The 14693-nt window shown below is 42.9% G+C and overlaps 1 protein-coding gene across 2 annotated transcripts in view; it reads left to right on the top strand.

Annotated features, from left to right (window-relative positions):
• HHLA1 (HHLA1 neighbor of OC90) overlaps positions 1-14693 on the top strand; it is a 46302-nt gene that overhangs the window by 14270 nt on the left and 17339 nt on the right. Inside the window, exons 4-14 of one of the 2 annotated variants that reach the window (XM_042860989.2) lie at positions 1436-1516; positions 1996-2079; positions 2172-2255; positions 3874-3957; positions 5718-5774; positions 5890-5976; positions 8187-8279; positions 9623-9850; positions 11196-11270; positions 11759-11830; positions 12086-12157. In XM_042860989.2, coding sequence (XP_042716923.2) covers positions 1436-1516; positions 1996-2079; positions 2172-2255; positions 3874-3957; positions 5718-5774; positions 5890-5976; positions 8187-8279; positions 9623-9850; positions 11196-11270; positions 11759-11830; positions 12086-12157 — 1017 coding nt within the window. The remainder of the gene's footprint in view (positions 1-1435; positions 1517-1995; positions 2080-2171; positions 2256-3873; positions 3958-5717; positions 5775-5889; positions 5977-8186; positions 8280-9622; positions 9851-11195; positions 11271-11758; positions 11831-12085; positions 12158-14693) is intronic. The other variant, XM_005288822.3, reaches the window with a different exon arrangement.

The raw sequence follows: 14693 nt of genomic DNA, 5'->3' as shown, positions 1-14693 counted from the left end.
AAGTATGGTAGCTAGCCCACTGGGCGCTGCTTGGTGAGTGGACTCCTGTTCAGTAATTTCCACTCAGGAACGGCAGCCAGGCAAACCCTTCCAAGCCACTGTTCCCTACAGCTACCCCGCTAGAAACAACCGCACCCCATTCCTGATGCCTAATTCCCCTGAAACCCTGGAAAGGGACTCAGCAGCCATCTCCCTGTTTATCATGCAAACTGAAGACCACTCTCCTGCTGCTTCCTATGATATCCATCTTTCCAGGAGCATTCCCTGATGTTGCTCACTCCCTCCTCCCAACCGTTGGTTGCCTCGGACGCTCTCATTCTCATCCTAACATCTACCCAAACCGGACACCGCTTCCAGTGGCCGGCGCCTTCCTGACCAATGGCTGCAACCCCATTTACGTTCCAGAAGCCATCCTGCTAACCTCTGATGGGTTCTTAGCGAGGAGGAGGAGTGGTTTGGTTTCTATAGCACATTGTGTGGCTTCTATGTCTCTTCCTCGCTCCTAGTTGCACTGTATGTACTGCAGCTTTCCTGTTGTTCTAAATACCCAAGTTAGGTGAGTTGGGTTTTTCATTTCCACTTGTCAGTGAACGTGTTTGTAACATGTTGGTTCAGAGCTGGTCAAAAATGGTAAGACATTGTCATAGAATTCCCCCCCCCCCCAACACTGATTTTTTTTTTCTGGCTTGGATTTTTCATCCATGCCCTCCTTCTCCACGCCCCCCAATCCCACCCCCTCCACCTCTGCCCTTTCCCTTAGTTTTTAATTGTCTTGTTTGAACTAAACAAAACATTTTCTACAAAATTGTCATTTAGAAAAAAGCCCTAGTAATTTTTGATCAGAAAATGTTCTCAAATTAAAAAAATGTGACCAGCTGTAGTTAGGTTATTCTCCTTGGCCAATCAGGGCATCTCATTAAAATAGCTGAATCTTCATTCCAATACTATGCAACATGCACAGGTGGAAATTTAAGAGAAAACTTCTTCCAGATGAGTGTGGTTTATAAATAGGCACCCGATTCAATGCCACTTTAATGAAAATATGTGTTGCCCACTAAGGGACTCTAACATCCTAGGATTTTAATGAGTAAGCTGGCATCCACAGCAGAGCACTGAGGAACACTGTCAAAAGTGCCTTTTAATTAGTGAATGCATATACAGTGCCCTATCTTCATGTTGACGTAGCACTGCACCTGCTGTTCTCACCTGATTCTAGTATCAGCTGTTGCATTGCTCTCATGGTATATTTAGCTTCTCAGAGTCATCAGACATTGTTTTCTAGCATAAGCAATTTGATGTTTTCATTTTCCCACAGATGGTAGCGTCTCACTGAATCACTTTATCCAAGTCATTTAGAGGAATATATACACAGCACATTGACAGGTTCCTAGCACTGTCAAATGTCTGATGTTCAGAAATGCTGCTTCTTTTTCAGAGCTGCCTGCCAAATCCGTTGATCTGGCTGCGATTAACCTGACTGAACTAGTGAACGGAATGTTAAATACAGCTCTCAAAGGTAACATTGTTGTGCTACAAAAGGATGTGAAACATGTTGTGAACTGTCGGCTCCACATAAGTTGAAATATGGAGCTAAAGGAGTTAGGGGACAAAGCTGTAAAAATACAGTATGCTGTATTTGGATGAGTTGCTGTAACATGGTGTGTGGCTGTGTGTGTATGTGTGTGTAATTATTAACAAGGTGTCTTTAGAATGATCTCTTTGATCCACATTTATTGTATTGCCCTTTCATTCCTCCCCGCACCCCCATCTATTTTTGTACTGGTCCCTCTAGTTTTGTCTGCTTAAAATTAAAAATGGTGATTTAAAATTATTTCTGCTAGCTCACAATGAAAACAAAATTCAAATGCATCTGTCTACAGTCTTTGTATGGTGTGCTTTAGAAATAAAATCATGCCACTGTTATATCAGACTCAATAGCTGGGTTACAAATAACCCATCCAAGTCATTAATAGACATGTGCACATTTTTCTGCAGGTACCAAAAAATTCTTCTCTTTGCTGAGCATTACCTCTTACAGCTCGTTTGCCTTCCACAAAGTTTCGGTCGCCATTTATAACAGTGGGTACCATACTGTTTTATTCTACTCTCAAATGCATTTTCTTAGACGGTGAATCCATCAAGATTTCAGTTTCCACTGTCCCTCTTTGCAGTTTCTAACCTGAAAAATGTTGACCCCAGCAAGTTCCCTATGAGGTATTGCTACTGTTTAAACAACATGACAAATGACTTAACAGGTGGGTGTAAAAGCAGCGTGACTGAGAGCGGGCTGGCGTTTGAGTGTGTTTAAGCCAAATTGTTTCCATTTGAGCTGCAGGTTCTCAGCCCCAGTCCTGCAACTTTCTTCATGAGCGAGTTGTAGTCACATTGAAGTCAAAAGCCATGGTAAGTGGCTAGTTTGAAGCACTGGAGAGACTCAGTGAACTGAGCACCAGAAGACTGCTCCCTGCTGGCAGCCCTGGGATGGAGCTATCAGCCAAGCAGACAAGATGAGTTGCCACTGGGGGAAAAAACCCTGCATTTCTTCATAGGGAATACGGGGAGAAAGACAGCCCCTTTATAGCCTCCCAGCAATAGCTGATATCTGTGGGTTCAATTTTATAGTACAATTTAGCTTCTCTAACTGCTCTCAGGTCCCTGGAGATGTCCAGGGGTTCCTCCAGACCAAGCCTGCAGTAACCCCTCTAAGCCCAGAGTGGGGGAAGGAGGAAAAGAAGACTGGGGTCTATATAGGGCAGTTTAGTGGGGTGAGGAGCTCCACTGCACAAATTCCCCCCACCCCCTCTGAGCACTGTTCAAATTCCAGAACGTGTGTGAGGCCACTTCTTCCCATTTTGTGCACCTGGCCATTTCCCAGCGCTGGTGACTTGGCATCCAGCTGTTTTACAGAGTCATATGGTGCTTCCGTGCCCCTTGTTCTTGCACCAACCTGGGCATGGCTCTGGGCCGGTACAGTGTCCCAGCTGTGACACATGAAAAGGATATTCCATAATCCTGGTTATTTCTCCTGCTTTGGGGGGCTAGAACTCATGTCTGCACATATGTGTGTGCAGCACCTAGCACAATGGGATTCCTGTGCCCCACTTGGGCACTCTGGGCACTACCATAATTAGGATTATTTATTTGTTATTTGTATTGTGATAGCCTGTAAGAGCACCCCTCATGGACCAGGGGCACATCGTGCTAGGCCCGATACAAATACGAAACAAAACTGCTCCTATGAGTTGGCAAGCAAAGTAATAAAAGGTTTGGAAGATAAAAAGACAGAAGTTAGGGGAAAGAGAATAACACTAAGCAATTTGTCTACAAATTAAAGGCCACGGGGGCTAACCTTACATCTGTGGCCTGTATTCCTTTCTCTTGCTGATTTCCTAAGCCAAGTTACACACGTTCACTGTAATATAAATGCCATGTACTGAAAAGCTGCTAAAATTGATACCACAGTGTTGGCTCTAAAAGTGATTTTCTCTTCAGTGTAGAGGGCCAGTGAAGGCCTGGGCATCACGTAAGTCTTATTTTGGGAGTTTATGTAGCACCTAAGTGGGATTTCAGTGGCACATAGGCCATGTACACATAAGGGAACGTTTCCCTGTATGCAGTATTTAACCTCTCTGTTATACTTCAGAGCATTCCTACTGGGCATTTGAGTCCCAGGTCAGCAAAGTATTTAAGTTTGTACTTAAATCCATCCCTATTCAGCAAAGCACTTAAGCCCATGCTTAACTTTAAGCCCATTCTTAATTACCACTGAAATCAAAGGCAAAGCACGTGCCTAAAAGTAAGTGCTTTGCTGAACAGGGATGGGCTACTGAACTGGGGCCTCAGATTCTAATCCTGCTCTGTTTTGTCTTCTAGATTTTACAGCTTTACTTGTTGATATTATTGGAAACTCCACCAGTTACCTCACAGAAATTTTCAAATCAACCTCCATCGTCTCAGGTGTGCCTTTCTTTTTATCATTGTCCTGTTCACTCCTGGAACATAGAAAGGGCATGTTATGAACACTAAGGTGGTAACTATCCGCACTGCTTCACCAGCAGTATTGACCTCACAGAATAGGGGCTGCAACTGTAAACCATCACCTTGAGAAAATATTTTTATTAAAACTCTGTTTCATAATGTAATGAATTATTGTCAGCGTCTTTGTAACATATGACCAACAATGTAAAGGGATTAATTTAGGGCTGGATTAAGGTTCCCTTAGTCAACTTTAGTATCACATTCCACAAATAGTCCTTCAAACTTTCTCCACAAGTACTTATTGACTTCAGTGGGACAGGGGATGGCAATGTTGCCTAGTGCATAGAGCGCTGGACTGCGATTCCAAAGACATGGCTTCTAGTCCCAGCTCCGCCACTGACCAGCTGGGTGATCTTGAGCATGTCACTTCATCTCTGTGTGCCTCAGTTTCCCCATATGTAGACTGGTGCTTTGATATACCTTTATAGGTGCATTGAGATCTACTGATTATAAGCCCTGGATATTATTTATGATTATCATTACTATTACTATCTCCTGGTGTAAGGTACTATTCAACTTGAGTATATGTATCAGAATCTGGCCCAAAATGTGGGACTAACTTTTCCTGAATATTTTTAGGGGATAAATATCCCTTTGAAAATTATTTTATTTGGTTATTACCCTTAAAATCCTGTCAATTGCCTTATATAACTCAGGGTCAGATTCTGATACCTTTCCTTACATCTGGGAGCAACTTACTCCACGAGGAATCCCACTGACTTTAGAGACTGCTCATCTGAGCTACTGCACATCAACTTGACTAAGGACTGCATAATCAAACCATAAATAATATTACCTTAAAATTGCAGAATTTCCTAACTATATTGACAGACAGATTAATAGGAAGACTTCAAACTCTGAGGTGCAGTTAATTGGTAATCTTGTAAAAACAACTGTTGATATATTATTTGCTATTTTAAAAAATTGTACCTTTGGGAGTGAACCAGACTCAAGACAGGACTCTTCCAACCTAGGCTCCTCTTATACTGGTGAGTAGCTCTTAGAACTGGTTTGAAATGGGGATTTTTTTCATGGAAAATTTGGACAAAAAAGGGAAAAAATCATATTTGGTCTATTTTTTGGAGGAAATTTGAATATTGAAAAATTTCATCCAGAAACCAAAATACTTCAGCTGAAAACAAAAATATTTTCATTTGGAAATGCTATCACAATGCCTCATGGTAGTTCAGATGTCTTATGTTCCCATTGTCCTGCATAAGGTGGACTCCCTAGTTGGATTACATCTTCCATGAGGTACCACCATCTCCCCTCTTGGACAACAGAGGCAATGCATCATGGGAATCCCTGCATATGGTGCATCATGGGAGATGTAGTTCACAAGGAGGAGTCTAGCTCATAGAGGAGACAAGGAACATGAGGCACCTACACTACAGTTCCTACGAGACACCACAGAGGCATATTCAAATAAAAATATTTCACTTTTCAACTGAAATATCTTGCTTCTTTGAAGAAAATTGGAATTTTCTATGGACAGCAGACACTTGTGAAAAATTTCATTTAGTCAAAAAACGAATTTTCTGTCAAAAAACAAGTTTGGATTGGGATTTTTCAACTAGCTCTAGTAGTCACCCCTACTAGGTGGATTTTGACGCTATGATTTCAACTCCTTTAAAGTACACTAATAAAAAGCATTTGATCTACATTTGTTTTCCTTTCAGTGAGTCAGAGCAATGATTCAGACTGTATCTATATCTGCGTGATGGCAGGCCGAACAGGTAAATGTAGAACTTATCCCTTCCGAGACTATAACCCTTACACTTACAGCACTGATTGATTCAAGAATCTACTGCATTAATCCGCTTTGTTATTTCTGTGCATGTGTTTTTGCAGGCAGAAATATGTCTGACTTTTGGGAAATGATAGAGAAATCTCCTGTTATTAATTACACGTTTTCCAGTAATATGTCTGCGCTCCTGGGTAAGTACATCCTGAAGGAAGAAATGAATAACAACAAGTTTTTGTGTTACCACTGCAATGAATGCAGAGATTTACTTGTCTGTTTATCCTACACATTAACCACAGGAAACTGTGTATGAGTTAAATGCAACGCTGGCACATCACCAAATTTAGGGTCAGATTCTTCATCTATTGAAGGCAAAACTTTTATTGATTTCAGTGGGTGAAGTGTCTGGCCCAGGGCTGGATTTACACCTTACAAGCCCCTAGGCACAGCATCTTCAGAGCCCCCCTGCCTACAGCTGACCTTCATGTTCCACACAGTTTTAGAAAGGCAAGGCCCCCCCTAGAACGCCGGCGCCCCTAGGCACGTGCCTATTGTGCCTAACTGGAAATCCAGCCCTGGTCTGACCTTTATGACCTAATCCAAAACTCATTGAAGTCAATGGGGGCTTGTCTACACTACCCGCCGGATCGGGTCTATACTAGACGCAATAAATTGACCGCTTAACGCTCTCCCATTGACTCTGGTACTCCACCAGAATGAGGAGCATAAGTGGAGTCGACGGGAGAGTGTCCGCTGTCGACTTACCCCAGTGAAGACACCGCGGTAAGTAGATCTAAGTACGTCGATTTCAGCTACGCTATTCATGTAGCTGAAGTTGCGTATCTTAGATCGACCCCGCGCAGTAGTGTAGACAAGCCCTGGGGATCTTCCAATTGATTTCAATGGGCTTTCAATCAGGCCCTTAAGTGGGGATAGGTACTGCGCATACCCATAGCCCTTTGACTTCCTTGGGGATTGTAGATGTTCAAAACATTATAGGATTTGATTCAACAGCACTACTATGGCCTTGAATTTGCTCTCAGAAAGCACAAATAATTAATAGAAAATAATAAGAAGATTGATTAGATGTTCATCTAATGCTTTATCCTTTGAGTGTGGTCTTAAGTGCCTGGTATAAGATTTAGGAAGTGTCTGTGGTTTGCTTACTGAGAGAAAAGAAGCCAGAGATATATATTTCTAATTTGGATACAAAAGCATAGTCATTTAAGGGAAAGGTGTTGCATTTACCCCAGTTGGAGATATGGTGGGGAATTTGCACATCTCTTTGAAAGGTGGGAGATAATGGAGAGGTGTCTAGTGGATGCGTGACATGCTGGTACCATGTTTAGGGGCAGAAAAGGAGAGTCTTTTCTTTTATGCACCACATGAGTGTGGTGTGAGAGGTAGGTGTAGTCATGACCCCATGACTATCAGGTGTCTTCTCCTGATGTTTGGAGGGACTAAGATGTGGATGGGAGGTGAGGGAGCTAGCATTCTATCTAGCAGTGAACTTGTCAGTCGCTGCAGCCCAGTCTCTTCCTATAGAGATGAATGGATGATATTTGGTATCTAGTATAGTCTGTAAGGTTTGTAAGACACTTGTGTTCATTCCATAGATACGCATCTGGGAAAGTAAATCAAGGTGAATTTCCCCGAAATAACAAACACTTGTATGAAAATAGGATCTCCAGAGCTAGGAACTGTCAGTACCAAAACCACACTAAATCTACTGCACTTGATTTAAAGGGCTAACTCCATTAACTCTCAGCAGTAATAAGCTCTTATCTTCTATGTGAGCTAGCCACTAGAGGGGGATAAGACACACTTGGCCAGTTGCTACAGTAACACCTGTTGTAGTAACCTAAACTGCATGGTAGATTGAGCTACACCTAAAATAACAAATGGAGATATCCTAGAACTGGAAGGGACCCCAAAAGGTCATGAAGTCCAGTGCCCTGCCTTCACTAGCAGGACCAAATACTGATTTGGCCCCAGATCCCTAAGTGGCCCCCTCAAGGATTGAACTCACAACCCTGGGTTTAGCAGGCTAATGCTCAGACAACTGAGCTATCCCTCCCCTCAAAGCATTGGCCTCACGCTGCCGCTGGTGAATTGATCTTCTGCTCAATATGAACATCACAAATATTATAAGTGAAGTCAATGAGAATTTTACCTGTGCATGATTAAGTCCAAGAGAATTATTTCTCCTATTTAACAAAACAGTAAAAACATATAGACGTTTTGCCCAATAGCTACTTTTCTTTCAAAGACAATGGTTGTTTCTCTTACACCAGAACTAGATCTAAACCCGTGTGTTTGATGTACATATCCAAATGCTATCGAATTTGTTTTAGATTATGAGCATGATAGGATACGACTAACTCTAACTTTTACTAACTAAAAGATATAGACTCAATTCTTCCCAGCTTAATGACCTTACGAGAAGACCCTGACAAGATCATGGACGAGCTCCCTGAAGACATTTGGACATTTAAAAGTACGCAAGTATCCTCAGAGCTAAATATTGAATCTCCTGGGCAGACTAGTTGAAATGCATTTATGTCTCTTGTTTGGTTCGCACCACTGTGTGCTCGGTGCAGGACAAAATCTAGAGGAAGGCACAGCCTTTTCCTAAAGCACAAGATATGTAAACTGGAGAAACATTACACATCAGGCTAATAGTGTCTGATTGGGGATTCAAAGTTCTGTGCACAGAGTGGCCCAACGTTTCTTTTTAAATAACTTCATTGTTCACAGAAGAAATGTCTTCAGGAGGGATGTGAATTAAGGAAATGTGGTTGCAGGGCATGTGAAATGGAGGAGACTGTTCAAGATGCTTCCCAAATCTCACTCATTCTCCCCATAAACCCCTCCTTCCCACCAGTCTGTCTCCTCTTTCTCTATCTAGCTATCGAAGGTACTTACATGGCCTCTGTTACTGTAGTAGCTCACAGTCTTCAATGTATTTATCCTCAAAATATCTTGTGAGGAGAGAAGTGCTATTTATCCCCATTTTACAAATAGCGAATGAATGCACAGAGAGGCTAAGTGACTTCCCAAGGAGACGCAGGAGGTCTGTGGCAAAGCAGGGATTTGAACCACATCTGCCAAGTCTTAGGCCAGGGCCCAAGCTACTGGACCATCTTTTCTCTCCCAGCTATCTCTAAATATTCATCTTTTTCCTTCTCACAGACACTTTTCTCTTTATCCCCAAACCCTTTCCCTTTCCATGTCTCTCAAGCCTCTCACACCAAACCTTCACTGTCTTTCACATTCCCAGTCTCAACTCCCTCCACCCAGTTTCCCCAATCCCTCTCAAATCCCAGTTTCTGCCCCTCCACTCCCACCAAACTCATCCCTCTTCTTTTTCCCCACATGCCCTTCACACGATTCCCCCTCCTTAACCCTCACCTCTTAGCTCAGCAGTAGAGCTGGTGAGGAAACAGTAGAATTATTTTCTAGGGGAAAAAACTAAAAAATAACATTTAATTCCCCCCCCCCTTTTTTTACAATAAACAGAAAACTTTTCAGTAAAATGTTTGTTTTTGAAAACTTTTTTGGTTTTTTGTTTTTCCACTCAGAAAACAGAAAATGTTGAATGAAATGAAATTGTACCATGCATCCATCTCTCCCCTGGCCTCGCTAATGAGGTTGAGTAGTTGCCATTCAACGTGTACTAGGAATCAACAGGTTTTACCATATGTACTGTAGGCATGACTGTTCCCCAAAGTGTTATGCTCGCCATTTTCTGCATGTTTTGGCATTGGCTGTGCTGCAGTAGAAGTGTACATCCATGTGCAATCAGATAACAACATCCTTCCTGCTCCTTTATGGCTTTAGCGACAAGGATGCCTTCCTGGGAACAGACTGTTGCATGGAAAGGAGATGAAATCCTCTCTACAAGATTTCCCACATGGCCAAAGACTGTTGGTTTGAAAGGATCCGGATTTCCAATTCTACAGCTGCCCTTGTGGTTACAGACAGATGCTTCAAAAGGACATGGCACTACAAGGCCGCCTCCTACTACCATGGAAAGCTATGATATTTTGCCCCAAATGCAGCCATCAAGTGAGTTCAGAGAATGGTCTGCTGTGATCAGATGCCTGGGAACATAAGGGGCTCTCACTCACTCAGTAGACTATGTCCTTTGCTTATACATCTTCAGTGAGGCTTAAAGGCCAAATCCTGCTCATGTGATCACTCAGCTTGTCCTCCCTGCCTGTGTAGGGAGTGCATTGGAGCAGCAGCTGTGGAGTGACTCTTCAGGCACTCTGGAGCCCGGGGAAATTATTCTTTCTTGGCCCAACTTCCTACCCTCTGCAGAGCTACTCAGGGGCTGTGTGCTGGAAGGAGAATGTGGGCTTAACAGGATGGGGAAGGGAGAGAAAAACAGCTCCTGTTAGATCCAGCCATGGATTTTCTGTGGCCCCCCAATCCACTGAAATGTTACTTCCTGAGGAAAAGCATCAGGCTTGAGCTCGCTGCCATCTTGAGAAAACAGTCCTCAAATTCAACAAATTACGTCAGCCCCCGCCTCGCCCTGTCATTTTCAGGGAGCAGTGTCCCAGGGGTGCAAAGAACAACAGACACTCTTCTTCTGACCCTCCAGACATTAAACACCCCAGCCTCTACCCGAAAACCTGAGCATAAGAAGGGAAGAGAAGCGAGTTAGGTTGGTGGTACCTCAAAAGGCCAAATGAGAGCTAGTGTGTGCATATAAGGGCACAGCTTGCCCACCCAGAGATCAAAGCTCCCACAAACATCAGCAGCATCCAGCACATGTAACTTTTTGCTTCCATACGTGTCAAACTTGACAAGTTTCAAGTCAGATGAGGAAAGAGCTCAGGCCATGATTTTCAAAAGTGACAAGTGATTTTTCATGGAGATGGTTTGATTTCGATTAAATTGTGGCAGAATTGGCACACACGTGCCTGGTTTCCTGCCAGTTTTCCCTTCCTGCTCTTTGGCAGCCCACGCAGGGGTCTATTAGGGAACTGAGAGCCTGGAAGCCATGACTCCTAAGCCCAATTGGGGACAGAGGGCTTCCAAGGTCAGGCACTCTTGGGCAGCCCATCATGCAGGCTCCCCATGAACCAGAGCCCCAGGGCTTCCAAGGTCCCTTGGTGGACTGCCCTGGAGCTGGAGCACCGTTCTCTTTCACAGAGAATTTCTAAACTTTGGGTTTTCATTCCAAATTGGAACAAAAACTAATTCTGAAATATGAAGCGCCTCCACGAAATGGAATGACCTCTCTCCATGCAGCTCCAGTCTCAAGTTGGACACGCAAAAATCACTCGATGTTTTTGAAAATCTAGTCCATAATTCTTTCCCATAGACCTATATGATGTGACGCATATTGAATTAGCTCTGAAATCTGGCTGGACAGTTTAATATATGTTCTTTGTTTCTGCAGCGGGTACCTCTTCACCAATGCCCTCCTTCTCTGCTGAACAAATGCAGGATTTGCCGAAACTTCTTCCTCTTTCTAGTGAGGAGATTTCATCATTGTAGGGGAGCTACGCAAAATTATTGGGACTGTCCTACAGCAGCTACTTACCCAGCCAAAGCCTCCATGCTCCTGACTTTTTCTTCAGCCTTCTTCACTCCACGCGAGCCACTTAGCTATCAGCCACTTTCTGTTCTTCTCATGCCCGGGCCTTCTGCCACGGTGGCTTGTATGCCTGGAAAGTCCTCTCTGACATGCTCCTGGCCTTTTTAATTATGCTAGGGGTCGTATTGTAAATCCATGTCTACCCTCACCTAGTTCGTGACCTGCCAAAACCTTGGGACTAATATGCATGTTGAACTTCACCTTTCATCATCTCCCCATATTTTATATGCCATCTAGTTCAAGGGGGGCAGGAGTCCTGTGTCTTTATCTGCCTATAGCACACCAAGCATGCTGTTGGCATTATACAGGTAAGAAATCATAACATTTAAAATGATACTGAAACATGTTTGGTTTTGTTCCCATAGCTGAAATGTATCCATTCTGGACACAGCCAGCTTCTCCTGAAGTAACCAAAGTAGCTGTCCAAACGGAGTCGGGTAAGTTTATTTCTTATGTACAAGAATGAGGTTGCTTTGAGATAACCTGTAAAGAATGCTGCCTGGTACATTTATGATAGAGGAATTAATTAATTTGTCCCTGTATGTGGGCTCATACATACACACATATATAAACAGATGATTTGTCAAATGTGTAATTCTATGTGGTCTACTGATCCTTTACTGAACCTGCCATATGTTTCTATTAAAATGTCAGGGCCTGATATATTCTTTTCCTCCCTTCGTTTATAACAGATCTGCCTTCATTATTGTTGTCTACCCCTGTATACAAGCCTGAAGTGTTACCAAAACTGCATACAGCTTCCAGTAAGTACCTGCTCTCTGCAGCAAAACATGGAGGTACTGACAATATACACTTGCTCAGATTTCCTCAGGTGAAAAGGACAGATGTGTTTTAAATATGTGATAGTATGTCATATTTTGATGTTACATATATTTGTGTGCTCCCATATATAAAAGGGGCCACTTTCATTTTGGTTCCATTTGTGAGTCATGTAACTCTAATATATAAAATATGTTACTAAAAAGGCATTCACCTATGTGTTGGTTTTAACTTTGGGGAGAATCTGAAAACTCCCTTATCCAAAAGAAAATAGCATGCTTCAAATACTCCTACTAATAAAAGTCAATCGCTGTTGCTTTACACACGACATGTAATCTAGAGAAAGAAAATCAAGACTGTTTACCAGTCTGGCAGTCCCTAAGCCTCAGGATGAGGCCAACCTCCTTCGGTGATATAAATATCAGCACATCAAGGATGCCCGTCAGGGGCTAGATTTTCACAAGACTTCAGCACATTAGGTATGTAGCTGGGGCCACAAGTATCACAATGAGTGCTGAGTACTTTTGAAAATCTGGGTCCTATTTAGATGCCTAGAAGGAGCTCTCTTGAAAAATCTGGGCCCAATTGTGGGTGCTGAACCCATGAACATCTGGCCCTGAACTCTTTTGGAAATTAGCCCCAAGTCATCTAGACCAGAGTTGACAACTGGAAGACATAGTAGCTTAGAAGTAGACTTAGGCTAAATCTGCACAGCAAATCAAGTTAAAGCTTTAAACATGATTCAGGGAAGAGAAGGAAACTTCTGCTTTTAAACACAACAGCAGCCAGAAATATAGGAAATCTGACGGATGTTTGCCAGTGCTTATCATTGGAAATGAGTAAACTTGATGAGGACAGCTCTATCCATTATACTGTATGCTTAAGATAGGAAGAAACATGTCTAGTGTGACTGCTGAAGTGGAAAAGTGAAAGCAACTATGGCCACATCTTGGCATCCTTTTTTAAGCACAACTCCCATTGACTTCAGTAAGAGTGTGATGCATGGGTATGACTCTTAGAATAGAAACAGAAACTCATGACAAACATAAAGACTTAAGCCAACATCCCATTCCATTTCAATTAACCCACACTCCAAACCCCATCCTGTCTTCCAACCACGCAACTATTTAGGTAGGGTGTGTGGATCCACACTTTCCCCAAGTTCAGGAGTGAGGCTTTATCTGGGGTTTTATCTAGTTCATTTTAGAGCCAGCCCCAAGCTGAGAAATTCAGAGCTGAATTTGAGCTCTCTCTCAACGTTCAGGAGGTGATTGGATCATGGGTTGTATTTCTGCCTCATCACTCTGCCTTGGTTGCAAATGATTCATGGAAGAAATACAGGCGATGAAAACAAGGCCAAAGGAAACGTTATTGATAGTGTACAAAAATAATTAACGCTGCATCTTGAAGCTTCATTCCCTGCTGCGGTTCTTGTCCCTGCTGGTTCCACATTTAGGCCTCAGTATGTATAGCTACATACTCCTACTTGAGTCTCCTGGCTGCGGTGAGCCATACGGAAGCTAAGGGAAACCAAACTGTAAAGATGGTTTCCCCAGCTGCAGTCAGTGACTGGCAAAACTCAAAGGGTTATTGAGGTTTGGGCTGGAGAAGGACTCAAGCATTTAGAATAATCTTACCTTGATCCATGGGGGTGCCTCATATGGCAGAAGAGTGGAATTTGGTGGTTTGAGGGTTTTTAATCGTGATTTTCACTTGATCTTAATTCCTTCCCTGGACTGGAATGTGAATACCTCATTTTAAGATTGTATGTTGATTTAGGCTAAACATTTTCAGAGCCACTAAAGTTAATGGGAATTTGGCATCCAGGTCCTACAGGCAGCTTTGAAAAACTGAGCCTTAATCTCACTTTATTTGACTCATATAAGCTATCTTTTGAGAGCAGCCACTGAACTCAGTTCTCCAATGATACCTGTTTTTATAATGTGACTTTCAATCTGGAGCACCCCAGAGTGCCTTTTCAAAGGGCTCACTTCAGCCACCTCTCGGGTGGAACATGAAAGCTGTTTAACAGTGCACAGCAATGCTGCACAACCATGTAGGACAAGTTGTGAAAAAGAAAAGCATGTGTGACTGGAACAGTGGAAGGAATTTAATTAAGCATGTAAATTCCCCAGTTAGAATCTAGCCAGGACCCCAGTGGCTCATTCAGAAAGTGCCATAGGATATTTGATGACCATTCAAGACCTTGATTCTACTGTTCATCATACAGCAGTGCAGCACAGTGCCCCCAGACTGATGCTAGCAACTTTGGCTAGTCAGTAATGCAGAGAAAAGAATGTGACCTACTGAATCATCAAACCACGTACCACAGCACCAAGTTAGTCTCCTGACCAACTGCTGACCCGTCCCTCTTTAGTTTGGTGCAATATGACCTGGTCCTGGCACTTTAGTCAGGCACGTAACGCTCTAAGTGCATCTTAGTATATTTTGTTCATTTGTTTTTTACCTGTATGGGAGTTTGAAGCCAGTGTTCTTTGCTCTCAGCCATTTTTTGTGTTT

The sequence above is a fragment of the Chrysemys picta genome, chromosome 2 (genome assembly GCF_011386835.1).
Source record: "Chrysemys picta bellii isolate R12L10 chromosome 2, ASM1138683v2, whole genome shotgun sequence".
NCBI classification, from domain to species: domain Eukaryota; kingdom Metazoa; phylum Chordata; order Testudines; family Emydidae; genus Chrysemys; species Chrysemys picta.
Note: the sequence above shows the minus strand (reverse complement) of the source record. Positions and strands in the feature narration are given on the sequence as shown.